Source organism: Lynx canadensis, chromosome A1, assembly GCF_007474595.2.
Source record: "Lynx canadensis isolate LIC74 chromosome A1, mLynCan4.pri.v2, whole genome shotgun sequence".
NCBI lineage: Eukaryota > Metazoa > Chordata > Mammalia > Carnivora > Felidae > Lynx > Lynx canadensis.
Window position 1 is genome coordinate 143,917,690 of NC_044303.2, and position 20,750 is coordinate 143,938,439.

General features: G+C 41.6%; 1 protein-coding gene across 1 annotated transcript in view; it reads left to right on the top strand.

Moving 5' to 3' along the window:
• CMYA5 (cardiomyopathy associated 5) overlaps nt 1-19,743 on the top strand; it is a 91,686-nt gene extending 71,943 nt beyond the window's left edge. Inside the window, exons 10-13 of the mRNA XM_030323713.1 lie at nt 9,092-9,225; nt 10,497-10,596; nt 12,679-12,852; nt 17,522-19,743. Of these exons, the coding sequence (XP_030179573.1) occupies nt 9,092-9,225; nt 10,497-10,596; nt 12,679-12,852; nt 17,522-17,768 (655 nt within the window). The 3' untranslated portion in view covers nt 17,769-19,743. The remainder of the gene's footprint in view (nt 1-9,091; nt 9,226-10,496; nt 10,597-12,678; nt 12,853-17,521) is intronic.
• The last annotated feature ends 1,007 nt before the right edge of the window (nt 19,744-20,750 follow it).

Below are 20,750 nucleotides of genomic sequence, written 5' to 3' on the forward strand. Positions count from 1 at the left end.
TGGCTGTGGCTGTAGGGTGGAGAAACCCTCCCTGGGTCCCCCTCCCCAGAAGCATCCCCAGGGTGAGCTGGGGTCTGGGTGCTGGGCCTGTAAACTCACGTTCCTCCTGCTTCCAGCATTCAGGGCCACACATGGTGGGGCAGGAACAGAATTGTCTCTCATGGTTGGGTTTTCTAGCTGGGGACAGCTGCCACTCTGTCTGTATAATAAGGACAATTAGGGGTGAGTTTTCTAATGAACTTAGTACCTGAATAGGATATGAAGAATCCCAGCATTTCTTTCTTTTTAAAAAAACTTTGTACCAAATTTTCGGCTGGATAGGTGATGACCAATTGTCAACAGCAAATGATTTGACCTTCAAATCATTGACTTCCTCCTCCTGGAGGAGGCAGTTATTCCTGCTCCAAGCTTGCTTCACAGGGTGATAGGAGGATCACTGACATGAACGGACCAAAATTTATTGAGTATTTAAGAGCTAATAGCCAATGTTTACATGGTATTGTTTTCCTGACCCAGGTAATATCTCTCAGCAAGGAGCACTTGGGAGAGTGAGTTATGGGATGATTCCCACTCCCTTACCCAGGATTCTTGGCATTTAGCTTTTCCTAAAAGAAATCTTTCTTCCCAAATGAATCTAATTAACTTTGATCATTTACAATCCTATACACCTCCTGGTTGTATAGTAAAACCTCAATCAATGAAAACCCAGACTGTTCCTTCACTTCTACCTTATGTTCTGTCAATTTCCAAAAGGATTCAAGTTGTTCACTATAAAAGACCTAGACATAATAGAACGACTAGAAACAATCATGTAAGAACAAGAGCCAGATCATGCAGGGGTGAGGAGATTGTATCAGAAAGTACAGGTTAAGAACAGTAGCTCAATGGAACATAAAATTTCAATCTGAACTTCCTGGTAGCTAAGGTGAAAACAAGAGAGGGGGAGACAGTAAGAGGGAGAAAGAGATTACATAACTCGTCTTTTTATAAAAAGGAAGCATAACATTTCACTAAGAGACAATTATATTTCTTGACATTCAGCTCTAAGATGAATTTTTCATGTAGATCTTTATATAAGGGCTATTGAGCAAGGTAATAGTGATTGTCTTTAAGAGCAGTTTTACAAAAATTGCAAAAACATTGCCGATGTAATCATTTTTTAAACAAGGTCTGAAAATGTAATGTTAAATCACCATTCCAGGCGGGTGGTGCTATAGGGACCTCAAGTAATTGTCTACATATGTGGGCTTAAAGTGGTTAAGGAAAATTTAGAGAATCCAGAGGAATGGATGTTACTAGACTCCTGGGCTTCTCTGCCTGAAATAGAAATGCTATCATTCAGGCTTTGGAGGGGAACTACAGAGAAAACAAAACTCCAGGATCCTTCTGCTGGAATCCTTTGGCTCACTTAGATTTTTGTGAGAAATCTAATTACAGGAGAGCCTGAGTCCCAAGGTTGGCAGTGTTCAGCCCTCGTGTTCCTACGCTATTATGAATAGTGATGTTTAGTTAACACTGAATCTCATAATGTCCTCATTTATCAAAAGAAAAATGGTCCTGTTCAAAAATTTTTATTTTACCAAGTTAAAAAAAAATCCATATATAAAGAATTTTCTTCTTAATCCTGATTTAACTAAAGTTTTTCATCTTAAAACAGAAAGTTCCATGTTTATACAGTTTAGGTTTTTAAAATGGCTTCCAACAGCAAAAGTTAGTTCTTGCATTTAATGTTGCTTATGTTCTCATGGATTTTTCTTCTTTTTCCTATTTCTCCCTCCCATCCCGTCTCATCCCACTCTATCTTATGAGTGTGTTTTCCAAACCTAACTGATCATAAAAATCAACTGGGTTGCTTGTAAAAGCTTAGATTCACAGGCCTCCTTAAGAAATTCCAATTCAGAAGGTCTAATGTGTCCGGGCAGGTCTGGGAAACACTACTAGCTGGTCCCCTAGGGCCCAGCCGTGTGCTCTGTTCACAGTTCACATGAAATGGTGTTGACTGACTGGCTGAATGTTGGTGCGGCCAACAGGAATGCTAGCAAGAACCCACTGTGTTTTTAACAAACAATTTGTACTTAGCCATCTGTTGTGCACTGCAGTGACAGCACCATCCGTAGGCTGCTTCCAGGAGTAATGGCACTGGATTCCTCCATATTGTTTGTACACATGCCGCCCCCCTCTGCCGGGGAGAAAACATGCTAAGTCTAGGTGTTAGACACGGCAACGCAGAGGCAGTCACTCCTCAGTATTACCAGCCCCTCAGGTTCCCTAAAGCACACATACACTCCTTTCTTCCATCCCACACAAATTGTTGAATTATCGAATTCCTAGAGAAGCTACTATACAAAATTCAAATTAACACGTGTTCTGCAAACACATTCAACCAACTCCTGAGCTTGTAATCTAGCTCTAAAAGTAAATTATTTAATTAATTTTGGATAATATCCAAATGGTACAAAATTCAAAAGATACAAAGGGATACAGTGAAAATTAAGTCTCCTTTCTATTTATCTGTCACCTACTCAATTCTTCTCCCTGGAGGCAACTACTCTTACCTGATTCATATTTATCCTTTCAGATGTGTGTATACAAACATCTCTATATTTTTGCAACCAATGGTAGCATACTATAGATATTTCTACCACCCTTGCTTTTCTTATTTAAAAATATTTCTTGGTGAGTATCCTGTACCAATAGATATGGAACTGTCTCAATTTTAAGAACAATTCCATTATATTCTGGTTTAAGAATATAATTTAATTTATTTAACCAATTGAAAGGTACTTAAGTTGTTTCCATTTTCTTGCTATCACAAACAATGCTGCAGAAAAAACCTTATCATATATCATTTCACACGTGTACCAGAATATCTGTAATTCCTAGAAATACAATGACTGGGGTACCTGGGTGGCTCAGTTGGTTAAGCATCCAACTCTTGATTTCACTTAAGTCATAATCTCATGGTTTGTGAGATTGAGCCCCACATGGGTCTCTGTGCTGACAGCATGGAGTCTGCTTGGAATTCTCTCTTTCCTTCTCTCTCTGCCCCTCCCCTGCATGGGTACACACACTCTCGCTCTCTCTTTCTCTCAAAATAAATAAACATTGAAAAAATTCTTTAGAAATAGAATGACTGGATAGAGGTTTTACATTTTGGATTTTGATAGATATTACCAAACTGTTTACGTAGAGGTTGTGGCTGTTATACACAGGCTAGAAGCATACAAAAAGAGTGCTTTGTTCTTCATATCCTAGCCTGCATAGGGTATGGTGAAACTTTTGATCTTTGACAACTTGATAGGTAGAAGATAGAATCTTATTATAGTTTCAGTGTGCATTACTATTAATAGGTTGAACATCATTTCATATGTTTCGGAGCCACGTACTTTCTTTCCTGTGAACTATTCATTTCCTTTACCTATTTTTTTTTTTTCCTGTTGGACTATAGTTTTTTCCTTATTGATTTGTAGAAGTTCTTTGGTTTTTAAAGAACATTAGTACTCATCTACAACATGGGTTGCTAATTTCTTTTGAAGGTTTTTTGCCATGCATAATTTTTAAATTGATTTGTAGTTGATATTCAATATTATATTAGGTTCAGGCATATGACATAGTGATTTAATACGTATCTACCTTATGAAGTGATCACAATAAATGTAGCTATCATCTTTTAGCATACAAAGTTATTACATACTATTAACATACTATTAACTGTACTAACATACAGTATTCCCAATACTGTACCTTGTATCCTCATATCTTATTTTATAAGTAGAAGTTTGTATCTTTTTTTTTATAATTTTTTTTTCAACGTTTGTTTATTTTTGGGACAGAGAGAGAGACAGAGCATGAACGGGGGAGGGGCAGAGAGAGAGGGAGACACAGAATCGGAAACAGGCTCCAGGCTCTGAGCCATCAGCCCAGAGCCTGACGCGGGGCTCGAACTCACGGACCGCGAGATCGTGACCTGAGCTGAAGTCGGACGCTTAACCGACTGCGCCACCCAGGCGCTCCTGAAGTTTGTATCTTTTAATCCCCTTCTCCTATATCACCCATCCCCCCACCCCTCTCCCCTCTGGCAACCACCAGATGGTTCTCTGTATTTATGAGTCTGTATCTGTTTTGTTTGCTCATTTTTCTTTGGATTCTACATATAAGTGAAATCATATGGTATTTGTCTTTGTCTGACTTAGCATTGTTTCACTTAGCATTATACACTCTAGGTCCATCCATGTTATTACAAATGGCAAGATTTTGTTCTTTTTTATAGCTGAGTATTATTCCATTGTGAGCTAGGTCTGTAGGCCTAGATATAGAAATATCTCACATCCTCTTTAATCCATTGATGGACCCTTAGGTTGTTTCCATTTCTTGGCTATTGTAAATAACGTTGCAGTGACCATGGGGATGCAGGTGTCTTTTTAAGTTAGTGTTTTCATATTCTTTGGATAAATACCCAGCAGTGAAATTGCTAGATGATATGGTTGCTCTGTTTTTAATTTTTTGAGGACCCTCCGTACTGTCTTCCATAGTGGCTGCACCATTTTGCATTCCCACCAACAGTACACAAGGGTTCCCTTTTCTCCACATTGTTGCCAATGGTTGTTACTTCTTATCTTTTTGATAATAGCTATTCTAACAGGTGTGAGGTGCCATCTATTGTGGTTTTTTTTAAAAAAAAATTTTTTTTTTCAACGTTTATTTATTTTTGGGACAGAGAGAGACAGAGCATGAACAGGGGAGGGGCAGAGAGAGAGGGAGACACAGAATCGGAAACAGGCTCCAGGCTCTGAGCCATCAGCCCAGAGCCCGACGCGGGGCTTGAACTCACGGACCGCGAGATCGTGACCTGGCTGAAGTCGGACGCTTAACCGACTGCGCCACCCAGGCGCCCCTATTGTGGTTTTGACTGATGTCTCTGTGGTGATGAATCATGTTGCATATGCCATGTATACCTTTTGATATTATTTTAGTTGAATTTATCAATCTCCTTTTAAAATAGCTTTTAGTTTTTGTCTCCTATTTAAAAATCCTCTCTTATGTTTTTTTTAGTATCCAGTGATTTCATTTTTAAAAACTAGATCTTTTATCATCTGAAATTTATTTCAGTAGCAAGTGTGAAATTAATAATCCAACTTTATTTTTTCAGTATGACTATCCAGCTGTCCGAGGAAGAAAACCCATCATTTGACCTTCTGATTTGAAATACTTCCATTATTATCTACTTAAGAGCCTGTGTTTGGCTCCATTCCTGACCTTTATAATCTGTCACGTGTTCTATTGATCCATCTATTTATGTCCCAGTGCCATGCAGTTTTCATTACCTTAGCTTTGTAATTTAGAACTCTTGGTAGGTTAGGTTGCCCCTGTATGACTTCTTTTTTTAACCTCATGTCCATGTCTCCAACTTATAGGAATGCTTTTAGTATTTTCTCATTGAGCATTAGGTACCTAATGGTTTTTTACTTCATGAAGACCCTTTTCAATTCCCACGTAAAATGATTCTTGCCCCATTGTCTGTATGGTAGGTTGTGTCAAACTTTAGACTGCCTTGTGAAAGGTCTCAAGCTACAAAGGCCTTCCTTATATTGCGCGGACATTGGCTCCCAGTGGCTTCCACTCATTTGCCTTCTGAAACAACAGAAGAGAGGAACAGTCTCATTTACCGTAGCCTTTTGGACTTCTGTGGGTCTCCTTGAAAGTTTCTCTCTGCTTTACAGCACTGGAGTTTAACAAATGTCATTTGTTCTACCAGTGGAGAGATGAACAGCTGAAAGTCTTTTAAAGACCTGCTGAGCACAGAAAGGTGGGATTGTACTCCTCGGCATGCTTATGCTCCACCAGCAACCTGCTAATTGCTGATGCATCAGGGTTTCTAGATGCTTCCTTGCCCTCACATTCCTGAAAACTGCACATAGAGAGCTGTCCCCTACACTGCATTATGGCTCTTGTAGGGAGAATTCCACACTTATGACCCAAAGTGAGGCCATCTGACTCCCATTTCTTACTGTCTTTTGAATTTTACTCTTGGCTTTAGACTTCTCACATAGATCAGTCATAGTACTGATGAGGCTAACATCCCTCTTACCTAAGCGCCAACAACTTGCTGTGGTTCCATGTGTTGTGTAATCACTTACCTCAGTTTGGATATTCTGTGAATCTGGGTCCTACTGCAAACTACACTTTGGATAAGTCATGTGGGTTCGGTTGCAGTGATGATGTTTTTGTTTCTGCAATTAAAAAAATTATCATCTGTGGAAGAGTGCCACTCTTCAGATTTCACATTCCAAATTTTTAAAAGTCTTTATTGGGTGGGGCCCTGGGTGGTTCAGTCGGTTAAGCGCCCTACTTCTGCTTGGGTCATGATCATGTGGTTCGTGAGTTTGAGCCCTGTGTCAGGCTCTGTGCTGACAGCTTGGAGCCGGGAGCCTGCTTCAGATTCTGTGTCTCCCTCTCTCTGCCGCTCCCCTGCTCACATTCTGTGTTTCTCTCTCTCTCTCTCTCTCTAAAAAAAACAAACATTAAAAAAAAGTTTTTATTTGGCTACAAAGCAAGGAAAGCTAATATGAGGAATTTTATGGCATTCAAGTGATGAGGTCAGACAAGTAAAAAGACATGGAGATAAACCATTTGTATGTGAGATTTTTTGCTTTGTTCTTGGTGCTGGAGCATAAGATGACAACTTGTCACCAATAAAACTCTATGACATTTCACATCATTTTCGTGCTCATGCCTAGTGCTTTTATTTCACAGATGCAATGAGGGCATCGTGCATATCTATCAACTCTGCATGGCCTGTTCACATACTGAAAGCAGGATCTGATCCCATATTCTGACTTCAATACCGTGTAGACCTTTATTCTTTAAATCAGTGGTGAGACATAGGATGCAGTTGATTATATATATGGAATTCTTTCCTTGACAAATTTCCTAAAACTTCAAGGCAAACACTTCCCCCAAATCAGTATTTTTGGTATTTAACAATCTCATTGTTATGAAATGAAGCCAGCATGTTTTATCCCTTCTCTGAAACTAAAATTTCCTCACCTAGTCTTGCTAAATGCCCCTCAGGCTTCAGGGTAACGGGGTCTGGTCACACAAGTGATTGACAGACATTTATTTCATGAGTGAATGAAGTTAATTCAGTACAGGCCCAAGTATGCTTACTGAGACAATAATTTTACAGCTTATTATAATTAGCATACATTTAAAACATCTCTTTAGTCATCAAATCAAATAAGATAAGCAATACATCCACCCCAGAATAATATGCTAGATATTAGTCAGGAATTACATTCTTAATCATAGGACGTGGGTTTTCATTAACTAACTGAAGCATAATTAGTTGTCTGTGAACATGTGGCTCATTGATCCCCTGTGCATCTAAAGATAGTGCTTGTGGAGGGCTGGGTCAGGTGGTAGGTTCTGAAATAAGGACCAATAACATCTGAGCAGTCTCCAGCGGTCTCTTCCAGACAGGGCACTAAATAGCATATACACAAATAGACCCAGTCTGCTCCCCTCCTCTGTCCCCTTCTTTCTGAGGAAGATGGGGTGTTTTTTCACTTTTAGACGTGGTGGGGGAGGGCATTGTTACTTTGTACATATTTCCTGCTTTTGAAAACTTTTTGATTAGTTTGTTTTTTGAATCAGTGATGCTTTTTCCTTCTTCTGATTCTCCATGGTGTTCTCTAAGGCAGGTACTGAGAAGTGAAATAAATCTACAGAAGTAGAAGTGACCTGGAAAAAATCTTTGATTCAAACACTTTTGTAGTACATTTGTTGATAACAAACACAAAGAAAAACAAAAACAAACAAGCAAACGGATTAAAAAAAAAAAAAAAAAAAAAAACCTTCTTCTGAGAATGAGCAGGAAGGGTATTGTACTATTGTTTTCACTGACAATTATCCAAAGGCAAGATCTCCAGGGAACAGAGCCTGGCATTAGCACTCAGATTAGGAATTCCTTAGTAAGGAGCCTAACTTGTAACTCTCTCCAAAGCCTCTCCAAATAGAGGCTGAAAAAAAAGAGCACTTGTGTAATTTACTTGTATACATGCTCTGGGTCATGCTATCAAGCAGATCAAGAGAATAGAAAAGAGGCACAAACTACTTCAGCTCCCCAGCAAGTTCTGAGAGCTCTCTGTTCAAATCCAGCAAGTCTGTATGTGTTTAAATGGTTGGGCTGTTGTAAGCCTGTTGCCACTTAGATACCACTACCAGCCTTTTATCTTAATCTACATGGGAGATTTAGAAACAGAAACTTTGGGGATTTTATTTGGCAATTAGAACTTGCTTTTCTTGCTTGGACTAAACTTGCTTTACAAGATATTGTCTTCTAGGGGCGCCTAGGCTACTCAGTCGGTTAAGTGTCTGACTCTTGATACCAGCTCAGGTCATGATCCCAGGGTTGTGGGATCAAGCCCCGCATCGGGCTCTAAGCTGACAGTGAGGAGCCTGCTTTGGATTCTCCCTCTCTCTCTCTCTCTCTCTCTCTCTGTCTCTCTCTCTCTGTCTGCCCCTTCCCTGCTTACTCTCTCTCTCTCAAAATAAATAAACTTAAATATTTTTTAAAAGATATTGTATTCTTTAGGGCTCTTCTGTTTCTATAACTTGACTGGCTTTTGTATGATGGCCATGTACAAAATCATCACTCACTTTAAGTTTTCCACTATGCTGGATCTGCTAATTAGATATTAGGATCTGTGGTATTATAGATTGGCTTAACATCATCTTAATCCAGAAATGCCCTCTTAGGCAGAAATTGATAAAGTAATATATTCTTGCAGACTCATTAAACACAAAATTAGTCTGTTTTCTGAATTAAAAAAAAAAAGTTGGGTTCAATTCAGGAGCATTCTGGAAGGCATATATTGGACAAAGTTGACAAAGGTAGAAGTGATTTGATTAAGTAATCTTAGTGGACCATAAACATTTTGTAGAATCGGGCTTGCTAACTCGGTGGTCACCAAAAGGGAAAAATAAGTTACTTGTTGTTAATAAAAAATGTTCATTCACTCCAGGATTGAAATATGATGAGTTTGTTTAGCGTGTGACCCAGTATTTAAATTAGTTTTTCTTTTGTGTTTAGATCCTTCTCTGGAATTAAAGGACTCCAGCTGAAAGTTAACCTCCAACCCAATGACAATTACTTTTTCTACGTGAGAGCCATCAATGCATTTGGGGCAAGCGAGCAGAGTGAAGCTGCCCTCATTTCCACCAGAGGTACTTCTTTTTCATACACACACAGAGAACTATTTCCAAGCATTTCCATTTCTTTCCTTCTAACACCTAGAGAAGACACTGTAGAAGACTACTTCTTAAAGCTCCAACCTCTTGGACTAGGTTCTTGGCATGAGGACCCAACATTGGTTAAAGACCAAGATATTTCTTTTAGATTTCTGGTTTAAGAAGTTCTCAACCTTGGCTACCCATTAGCCATCAGTCAGGGTACTTAAAAAAGACCGATGTTGGGGCCCCACTCATGGAGACTCTGATCTGATTGATCTGGAGATGCATATGGGCTCTGACATGTGTTTTTAATCCCCCCAGATGATTCTTGTTTGACTCTCAATGTGCTATAATTAGTGGGCATGTTTTGAGTGTGTGTTAGGGACAGTGGGATGGGGATATTCTTATTTTATTACACTGTAAACTCTATGAGCAAGCTTCCAGTCTCATTCTTCTGTTTATTTCTGGTGCCTAGCACATAGTTTGTGCCAATTAATGTTTGTTGAATAAATGAGTGAATAACTCAAGGAAGTGATAAAGCTGTTCAATGACATTTTGGAGAAAATAGCCAAATGATGCCCATAAAAAAATACTTGGCTGTTCTCAATTATTGTGAAAAGTGAGAGATGCAAAGGTGATAATTTTCTTATCTTATCCTCGACCCAAAGATGGCAGAAGATTGAGGGCGGTACATCAAGTGATTTGCTTAACCAGCAAAAACTTGTGCACATGCCTTGTTTGTGATGTGGTCAGGGCCAGCCTGATGTTTACAGGAGAGGACATGAGGGCTGCCTTCCCAGAAATATTTCCCCTCCAGTCCTAATATGGTGCCTGGATCTTCCACTGTTAGTACCACTCCCTCGGCTGACACCAGTGCATCTTCAGACTTTTATGTGCGCGTGAATCTCCTGAGGAGCCTGAGAAAATTCAGATTTTGGTTCAGGAGGTCGGGACGGGCCTGAGCTTCTGCATTTCTAGCCAGTTTCCAGGTGATGTTGTTGGCCAGAGGAGCACAGTTTGCATAGCAGAGGGAGCTCGACTATGCGAGGTGCACCGCAGCACCAGGTGCAGGCACGTGGTCATTAGCACTCACCCAGGCCTTGTTTGTCATGGATGAGATTTCCAGCTTGTGGATCTGAAGACACTGAGCAGGGCATTTTGATGTCAGGGGAGAGGGAGACTGCAGTCTGAAATGTGGGGCTTGGCCCAGGGACAGCACTTACTATTGTGGTCATCTTATAATCTTATGTTCATAACTGCAATAGGAACCCGATTTCTTCTGTTGCGAGAAACGGCTCATCCTGCCCTGCAGATTTCCTCAAATGGGACAGTGATCAGCTTCGCTGAGAGGAGACGGCTGACAGAGTAAGTTGAGTGTTCTGAGAGGGGTGTCGCCCTGGTGTGGCCTTGCCTGCGCATGTTCTTGGTTTAATGGACATACCTGGGAGTATAGTACCGAATATCATCACGAGCACACCCATACGGTTCGGGTACGGCTCATCACTAGGGAGAAAGTGCCAGTAGTTCCTAAGTTGGAGTGTCAGTATTTGTATTGCAAACACAAACACAGATGGTTTTGCTTAAAACATAGGCTGTTTTCAGGTACCATTTCTGATTTAATGAAAAAAAGAGTCTAGGCTAAATTCTTCTGTTATTTTCAATAGCAGACCAGGTTTTGAAGAGAGGAGAATGACATTTTGTTGAGTTTCTGCTTCTGGCCACAGGGAGGACTTTCAGAGTTTCAGACTTTCTTGTCCCTCCCCACCCAGGAGCTCCCAGAAAAAGGAGTTCTAAAGAGCCAAAAGCCGAGGGCCCCATGGGGAGACTGATCTGCAATTTGCTTGCGATCTCTCACGGTCATTGTGAGGGGCAAATGGTCAAATGGGAGAAAGTATGTGAAGGCTTTTGAAAAGTGTAAAACATGTGAGACACAGGCAGCTGTTGGCGTGGATGTGCCTCCCACATGGCTGCCGGCAAGCCCTCAGTCCCTCACTGTGGCTGCCAGCAATGACCTGTGTGGTTTTCCCTTCTGGTTGCTGTTCACCGTATTCACTATGGCGCATGGCCCAGCTCAAGTGCTAGCTGCTCCTGGAAGTCTTCTCTAGGCCCCAGAGCCCTTTGATCTTACCTGTGAAAAGGTCTGAGCGCAGGTGGATTGTTTGTTAGCCACTCTGTCTTGAATAATCCTCAAGGAGCAGCCCTGTATTCTGCATCTTTGAATTCCCAGAATCTAGCATGGGGCCTGGAATGTTGTAGGTGCTAAAAAATACACAAATAAGTGAATTCAGAGGAAAAAAAAGATTTAAGAAATAGATTGGGCTTTTCTGTCTTTTTCTGATTTTTCAAAAAATCAAAAAGAAAAGAAATAGACTGGAAGTTGGTTAGAGTTCATAGATGGTAACTGATGGTAACTGTAATGTATTTCATAGACCTTTATTTATTATTAACCTGAAAATTAGCTCATAAATATCAGGCAGCCAGGCTTTGCTTAGAGAGCAAGGGCCTGTCAGTATCCACCTCTTTGAAAGGAGGTTGTTGGGTAAAGACACGAGAAAGTGAAATACATTCCTTTGCATTAATCATTTTCTCATCTGTTAAAAAGTGACTGAATATTAACACTGCTTAAATTAAAAATGCTTCCTTGCTGTCTCAGCCATTTCAAAGCAGGATTGAGTACTTCATGCAAACAAGGTCACCCATCAGCAGTTGAAAGTGCTTGGGTTCATTTCACGGTGCCCGTTACAAAAATAGCTAAGGTGAGACAAAAGACCTTTCAACAACCTCTCAGGTGCCCCTACTACAATCCAAAGAGGCCAGAGTCCCAAAGACTGTTGACCACAGCTTCTACAAAGCACACTCATCACTCCTGATCAGTTCTACACTCTGCTCTGGCCTCACCGGCTGTCTTGCCGTTTAAGAGCTGCACCTCATTTGGTCTCTGTGCCCAGTAAGGTCAGCAAACACCAGAACTCATTGTTAAAGAAGATTTTGGAGACTCCTCCCCTACCTCCTCCTACTTTTCTTCATCTTCTCTTGATGTTTTGGAAAAAAACTTTGCAAGTTATGTTCTCTTGGACCTCCCCACCTTCCTCCCTTGTATTTCCTCACTCTCCCTGAAAACAGAGATGGTGCCATGTCTTTTTTTCCCCTGCCATTATTCTAATTATTTCCTGGCTCTTAGCTTCTTCAAGAGATGCAGTATACTATACACGCATGGTGTATGTGGCAGCAGAAATATATTGAATGCATGTTGAAAATTTGTGCAGTTCTGTGGCAATGAGCTGAAAGTTGGGGGCACAATGGACAACAAATGTCTCTAGTCAAATTCCAGCAGTTTCCAAGGATAGAATCCTGCCTAAACTGTGTGCAACTGTGTGAATGTGGATGTTTAGGAGATCAAAGCTGGTGATACCTGTGCTAGGCTTAAGTGATCCACTTTGTCTGCAGAATCCCCTCAGTGCTGGGTGAGGAGCTGCCTGCCTGTGGCCAGCATTACTGGGAAACCACAGTCACAGACTGCCCAGCTTACCGACTTGGCATCTGCTCCCGTTCAGCTGTGCAGGCTGGTACCCTGGGACAAGGGGAGACTTCGTGGTACATGCACTGCTCTGAGCCACAGAGGTAAGCTGGAGCCTTGCTTCCCTTCTTGGTCAAAGTGTCATGAGTTAATGTGTAGGCAGAGGTCTCTGAGGCACCTAACAAATAGTATCCTACTTCTCTGTCCAAGTCTGAGCCGACAAAGAAAGAAAACAAAAGAGTCAAACATATGAAGACTAAACTGTTAGTCTGATTACTGAGGAAGCCAACTTTAGTGAATGTGATTCATACCTGAGGGAAAGGAGATTTCTTACATTGAACCCTATTAATAGATTTCACCCAGCCATGCCACCTTCCCCACCCTGCATGGCAGAGTTCGTCCCTGGAGAAACAAAAAAGGAAGTATGTTTCATCAGTCAGCTCATTCTCCAAAGATAGTGAGGAGAGACCTCTATGCCACGCATGGCCAATTTCTCCTTCTAAACTCACCTGAGGGTGGTGGAGGTGACAAGGGTAGTACTAAAAAGCTTCCTCCCCAGAGAAATCAACAGGAGTGAGAAAAGAAGTGAGTCCCCGATACCCCTCTCATTGGTCCATATCAGGAATTGGCAAACTATAGCCTATAGGTCAAATAGGACCACTGCCTGTTTTTGTAAAATTTTACTGATAGTATTATTGGAATACAGTCATGCTCATTGGTTTACATATTGTCTGTGGCTACTTTTGCATGTCAATGGCAGAGCTGACTAGTCATAACAGCAACCAGTGACCCCCAAAGCCTAAAATATTTACTATGTGGCTCTTTACAGAAAAAGTTTGCTAACTGTATTAGTTGTAGTTTTGTTTGGCTGGTTACTATGTAAACACCATAACCTGTGTTAGTCTCAGAGAGATGAGGCAAGCATGGAATGATCTGAATATGCTCACAGGGTGGTCTTTATTAGAAACCTGACTTTAGTCCTGGCCCCATCCTTGATTAGCCTCCTGTTGGCTACTCACCAGGAGTCAGTGAACCCTTTGAGCATACCTAATAGACCTCATCTATCTTGTCAAGGGACAGGGATGCCTGGTCTGCTACATTTTTGGGTTGTGAGGATCACATGAAGTCAGGTACAGGGGAGAGTCTTGAAATTGTAAAGTATCAGGAAAATGTGAGGCATTATTCAAATGTAATGCTTTAAAAAGGAAGCCTTCAGAGCTCACAAGTTCCCAGAAAAAGGCCCACAGATTGGGATTTTGCATATCTCTGGCTGCACATTCCTCCCTGTATCCTATTTGACAGAGTTTGATTTTCTGACATGGTTCATAAGGACACTATCTCCAAGAGCTATTTAAAGTCACATTTCATCAAGTCAGAGCAATTATGATAATTGATGTTCATTGCTGTGCAATGCTTAAGGGCCTAGCCCCTGCCTGGAGTTTAAAATCTCTCAAACCCAGAAATTATAATGAGTAGATTTAGAGCTGGAACCAGATATTGATTTCATGAACCAGATATTGATTTCGTGAAAATTTCCTTAGGCACTTGAATCTTTTTATTTATTTATTTATTTATTTTTTAACATTTTGAAAAAAGTTTATTTATTTTGAAAGAGAGAGAGAGAACATGAGCTAGGGAGGGGCACAGAGAGAGAGAGAGAGAGAGAGAGAGAGAGAGACCTCAAGCAGGCTCTGCAGGGTCAGCATGGGCCTGATGCAGGACTTGAACTTAACTAATTGTGAAATCATGACCTGAGCTGAAATCAAGAGTCAGATGCTTCACTAACTGAGCCACCCAGGCGCCCCAACACTTGAATCTTTGAAACCCCAAAACCATAGATTAGCCTCCAGTAACAAATTTCTAGACTCTAGAAAACAGAATTGTATCTTGTCAACAGGTTCAACAAGTTTGGTCTTCGGCTCTTTCAGGCCCAGGGTAGGCTCTGTGGGTTCCGGGAGGAAGAGTGTGCCCGTCTGTGTGGTCACAGCACAGAGAGGTCAAGCCTTGAGTGCCTTCATTTCATGTTTCAAATAGAGCACCCCACCTTAAGGCACTGTGATAACCACTGTGGCAGACCCCTCTCTGTTTCACTTTTCTGGCTTCATGATTTTAAACCAAACTGTATTACTGTTGATACTGCTTGGGTAGAATCTAAGGTTTAAGATATTATAGGTGGAAAGGAGAAATGGAGAGGGTCTGAGGACATAGAATCAACTGGACTTCTTCCTGCCCACTCCTAAACTTTCTCCCCTAGTTCACAGCCTTTTCACCTCCTCCACCACGGCTACCATGCCTGTACCTTCCAGGGCGAGGTCTGCACCCATGCCACACTATCCTGTGTGTTGCAACTGGCAAATATTTCTAGAATATCATTTCCATCATGTCCCTTGTGTTTTTGCTCAAAAATCTACAAACATCTACAGTTTGTAGATGGGACCACAGTCAAGACAGGAATCCAGGAATAATATGACCAGGAAGGGGGAAGGATGAGGAGACCCAAGGGGAGTAAACCATCACGACCAAAAGGGGCTGGACTCAGTCTTGGCCAGTAGTGAGATTCACAGAGGTGGGCCCACCGGGACGTGGGGGCCCCAGTAGAGCAGTTCCAGAGTTACACGGGTATCTAGAATCAAGTTTCGATCTTTGTTCGAAAGACACCAGCAGTCCCAAGAAGGGGCAGGCAAAAGCTGGGCAGGGAAGAGGGCTCCAGGCAGACAGGCTTGGTTTCAGGCCAGAGTGGAGGCTAGAGAAGGAACTGATATGCTGGATAGGAAATGGAGGTGGAAGCAGGGCAGGGCAGGGCAGATTCCAGGCCCTGCAGAACTGGTGGAGCCAAGGCTTTGAGGAATGTCTCTCTCTCCTTGGCCTCTATGGACTAGCTCAGGGACTGACTGGGGCTGGGCCTCTGAGCACCAGGGGCCTTCTAAGCATGACTTGGGGAAAATAGCTCAGTAGGACATTCAGAACTCTCTAGACCAGTGGTGTGCAATCAAAAATTCTATGAAGATAGAAAAATGGTGTCACAGATGGCTTTTGAACACTTGTAATATGGCTACAAGGACTGCAGAATTGGACATTGAATTTTATATCATTTTAATTTTAATTTAAGTGGCCACATGTGGCTAGTGGCAATTGTGATGGACAGGGCAGGTCTAGTGTCTGGCCCCTGACTTTACTTATTCATGTAATATCCTCACAGTCACTCACATGTCCTCTCCGAACCTGTCGGACAGATGGTGCTGTTCTCTATGACCAATGGGCTTATTCTGCCACCTCGTCATTGCTTCTGCTGTCCCTGCTGGTTGGATCCCCTTCCTCTTTCCCACCTATGTCCGGTTCCAACTGTTCCTTTTTGCTGAATATGAGCTCATCTGCTCCCAAAGCCTTCTGTAAGAGTCCCAGCCTACGCTGCTGTTCCCAGTCACTGCCACTTGCAACCTTGGTCTTCTCTGTGGCTTCCAGGGCTTCCTGAGATTCTTATTGTTCTGTCAGATCTCTCACTGGCAAGACATTGAAAAGGTCCTTTATCACTGTGTACGCCTTGCTTACTTTCACATCCCCGTGAACCTCTGCCGTCTCACATGGTGTTTATTCTGCAGGGAAGTTGCTAGCTTCCCATTCCCAAAACATACCTGTACTCAAGCTTCTGGGTCCTTAACACTGACGTCATAGGCCTTAAGGGTCCTTGGCTTTCTCTGCCACACCAGTGCCACTGTGCTTCCACTCCTCAGACCATCCCCACTAATCTGTCCCTCATCGCTTCTATCTCATTTTTTCCCTTCTCCCACTTTCAGGGCCCCAGCCTCTGCTTCTAAGACTCCCAGGAGAAAACACCAAACTTGGGTTACTTTTTGCCCAGAGCAATTTAGCCTCTTCTGTTGAGCGATTTCCCCTTCCTAGCCTGCTCTTGAACCTGTCCTTTCACAACCAAACAGGTCCATTAAATGTGTGTATAAACACTTTACCAATCTCTGCCCTGAGACGGAGCCTCACCCATAGCCCACTTTTAAGTGATCAACAGAGTTTTCCTCCCTGGTCAGGAGGGTCTGGGTTCCCCAAGGGCAAGGACAGTACTCTGTGGTCCTTCGTAGCCCCCAGAGGGCCTAGTAAAGTGCTGGACTCACAGACATGCCCAGTGAATACTTGTTGAATTTATTTGAATTTATTTGAATTGAAGAGAGAAATTAGAGGCAACACACCTGAGCTGCAAGGCCGGAAAAAAAACATTCAGAAGATAAAAAGGAAAGTTGGTCTGGGGCAGGGGGGGCATATACAAAGGATGAAGTTGGGCAAAAATAATGAAATTTTTCTTAAACTTCATAAAGGCCCTTATGTAAGTTACTTAAAAAATTTTTAAGCTGTAAAAGTAATACATTTTATGGAAGGCAAGCCTGCAGTACTTTTAAAAATACATGGCAGCCTCAAAGGAGTTTTATTCAAAAGAATGACACCATGAATGCGGTAGTTAAAACATGTGGGCAGCTGGGAAAGAATTAGAATGTTGAGAAAAATCACAAGGGAGGCATATGCTGGTTATTCTGGGACCGCCTCCTAATGTAGAAGGAGCAAAATTATTAAAAGTGTTTGTCTGTTGAGATGAGCTATGCATTTTAGCATCTAGGAGGGATCTGGTTAAAGGAATTGGGATAACATTGTTGCAACTCACTGTGTAGTGAAATTAATAACTGAAAAATTAGTTATCACCAAGTGATCTTCTTCACCATGGTCTTTCAAGATTTCTAGTTTTTAATTCCCCATTCTGTTTCATTTCAGATATACATTCTTCTACAGTGGCATTGTGAGCGATGTGCATGTGACTGAGCATCCCGCCAGGGTGGGCATTCTGTTGGACTACAATAACCAGAGGCTTCTCTTCATTAATGCTGAAAGTGGACAGTTGCTCTTCATCATCAGGCACAGGTTTAATGAGGGTGTTCACCCTGCCTTTGCCCTGGAGAAACCTGGAAAATGTACTTTGCACCTGGGGATTGAGCCCCCAGATTCTGCAAGGCACAAGTGATTGTTGGCTTTCAGAGTTTGCAAGAAGAATAATTCAAATTTTGGGGGTCTATTGTTCTTTCCCTTGGGTGCTATATATTCAAAACGTCTCCCATACATTCACACTAATGATAGCTACATGCACAGTGATCAGCACGTGAGCAAAACCACCAAGGAAACCTTGACTTTCTAGGTAGCGTTTGAGTAAAGACGATGGAAAAACAACTTCTACCCTTTGCTTTATGTATGTTTGTGTTCTCCCCTAAACTAAAAGAATTTATACCTGATTTGGGCACCAGAATAGAGAAGTGGTCTTCCACCTGTTTTATCTGTGATGGACAGACAGGATATCCTTCTCTGCCAAGAAACATGGGCTTTTTCCATAAGAAAGATGTCACCTCACTCCATTAACGGATGTTGGATTCTAATCATTAGAGAAGGAGTTTTAATTGTTCACAGCTGATAACGAACTCTTTTGTAATAATATGTACTGTAGGACATGAGTCTCTTTTCCCTGAAATTTTAAATGTAGACAAGAGCTAGGTATTAGAAATTTCCATTTGCTAAATAAATGGCTAGAGTCTATAAAACAAAACCTGTTATATGAACTTATTATATATAACTTATGAGCCCTGCATCTCTGGACTGGGACAGATGGCCGAGTAAATGACCATCACGCTTCAGTGGGTTGTGTCACGACTAACTTTCACATAAGAATTTTACATGCGTCTTTTAAAATCTGAACACTTTTATCCCATAGTTACAGTCAACTACAGGAAGCTGGGAATCTCTTTTTGCCAAAATGAAATAGTTGGTCATTTTTAGATACTATATTGAAATCTCTCAAATTCTTCCTAAAATATGTGTGCCAAGTTGATAAATCTAGAAGGCATTTTGAGATGATTGCTCTTGTTTTCAATAATGTAAATACTTTGATCTTATTTATAGATTTTTTAAATTATGAATTCATTTCTTTCTTTTCTTGTAATTAGGAAATCATATCCTACTTTTGAGATCTGTTCTACATTCTCTTGATTCACAGCTAGAAAATCCAAACTGGATCTGTAACTGCATTGGTAGAGCCCCTCCAAAGCCATCACAACTCTGCTTTAAAATGAGAGCAGCTACGGGCAAAGTGGATACTTAGTGAAATAGAAGGAACAATGTACTGCTTTGTTGAGAATGTTCTCTTCACTTTTGTCAAGACTTAAAAGTGTTACCATCAGGTTCTGACTCATCAGCAACCCATGGGCATTATTACTTTTTTGGTGAGAATGTCATGTAATTAAAAACAGGAACAGTAGTAGCAACCACATGAATTTTAGAATTTGTCTCAGCTTGGGTTCTTCCAAAAGTAGACCTGGAGATAAAGATGCAGGGCTGGTTGTTTACACAGGAAGGAATTCTGGGAAGCACACAGGAGGAAGTGGGGAAAGTAAGACAGGAAGGGGGAAGAGCCAATAAAGGACATGTTTTATGAGTGGGTATTGCCACTCTGAGCAACTGGGGCTCACTTGTGCTGGTGGCACCCTGGAAACCACCCAGAACATTCCAGAAGCTGGCATTTAACCACTCTGTCCAATCCCTGTTGGTTGACGGTTGATCCAGGGGGCATTAGGTTCCCATCCACTGCCCCCCCCCACCCCCGCTTTTCCAGGTGTGTTCCTTGCAAACTCCTGCAGTCTCCAGAAAGCCCTCAGACAAAGGAAATGAGAAAGAAAGTCATCTCATGCAGAATTGTCACCAGACAACTCCCTAATGCAGCTGTTGGTACACTCAAGTGCGCTGGGGGTGAGTTGGAGGTAAATGGGACAGGGCACCAGCAGCATCTGCCATCAAGTTGGCAGCTCTGGTATGAAGGGGAGAGTCAGAATAATGGGAAGAACTAAGGTTGAAGCTTGATTCAGCTCCTTCCAGGTTTTAACTCAAATTCTTTAGTTATGTCTTTCTCTTGGGATAATTGTAAACATCAGATTAAACAAGCATGTGAAATGTCACAGCATTTTGTAGTTTGTAAAACATCCAGACAAGGGACTTCGGAGATCCTCTTTAAAGCCAATCCTCCATCACGTCCCGTGAGTGGTCCTCCCATATCTGACTCCATGTGTGTGGTGGAAGATAGGACTCTGGGCTCAGAAGGTCCATGTTTCAGCTGCCTCCATCTGTTGACTGATAGATTTCCAGTGGGTGGGTTTCTACGGAATTATTCCAGTGGAGACAAGCAAAGTGAAGTTAACGCTTTTTCCTTACATCCTCAAGCAATTCCTTCCTCCTGGCCCTTGTTTTGAGTTCATTTTTCCTTCTTTTTGTCCTTCCCACTCACATAACACAAACCCTCAGAGCAAAGAAAGGAAGTCAGCAAATTTTGTCAAAATTGCTCCTCTGCAAATCTGTCAATGGTACTTATTAGTTTAATAACATGCAGAGCTCATACCTCATCTCTTTTAATCTTCATCAGGACCTTGCACAGTAAAAATCACTGCCATTTCATAGATGAGGAAACCAGTCTCAGAGCAGTTAAATAACTAGTTCACACTCACAGCCGGCAGGTGGCAGAGTGTGGATTTAGATACAGCTCAAATCCTGAGCCAGGAGGATAAAAAGATGTTTCATTTTGTATCAGAGATCATGTTTTCCATATATATGTGATTTGTGAAAATTACATGTGTGTGTATATACATACACACTCTCCCCCATACACCCGTACATATGCAGGCAGACATTCATACATAAATATTTTCTTCCCTCCTGAACTGACTTCCTTCCCAAATGTCAGTTTTGTTGTTGATGCTGTCTTGGGTTTACCTTTGATTCCTTCTTCAGTACCGATGACCTTAATTAGGATTCCAAAGAGTCGGTAACATCTTATTTGTGAAGAAAAGACTTTAATACGTGAAACCACAATGCTTCCTCTCAGAGGTATAGGGCCAAAATAAAGGAGTTTTGGGAAAAAGAAGAAGAAATGAGGGTTAACACTGTGGTCCTTCTTTGTTTGCATACACAC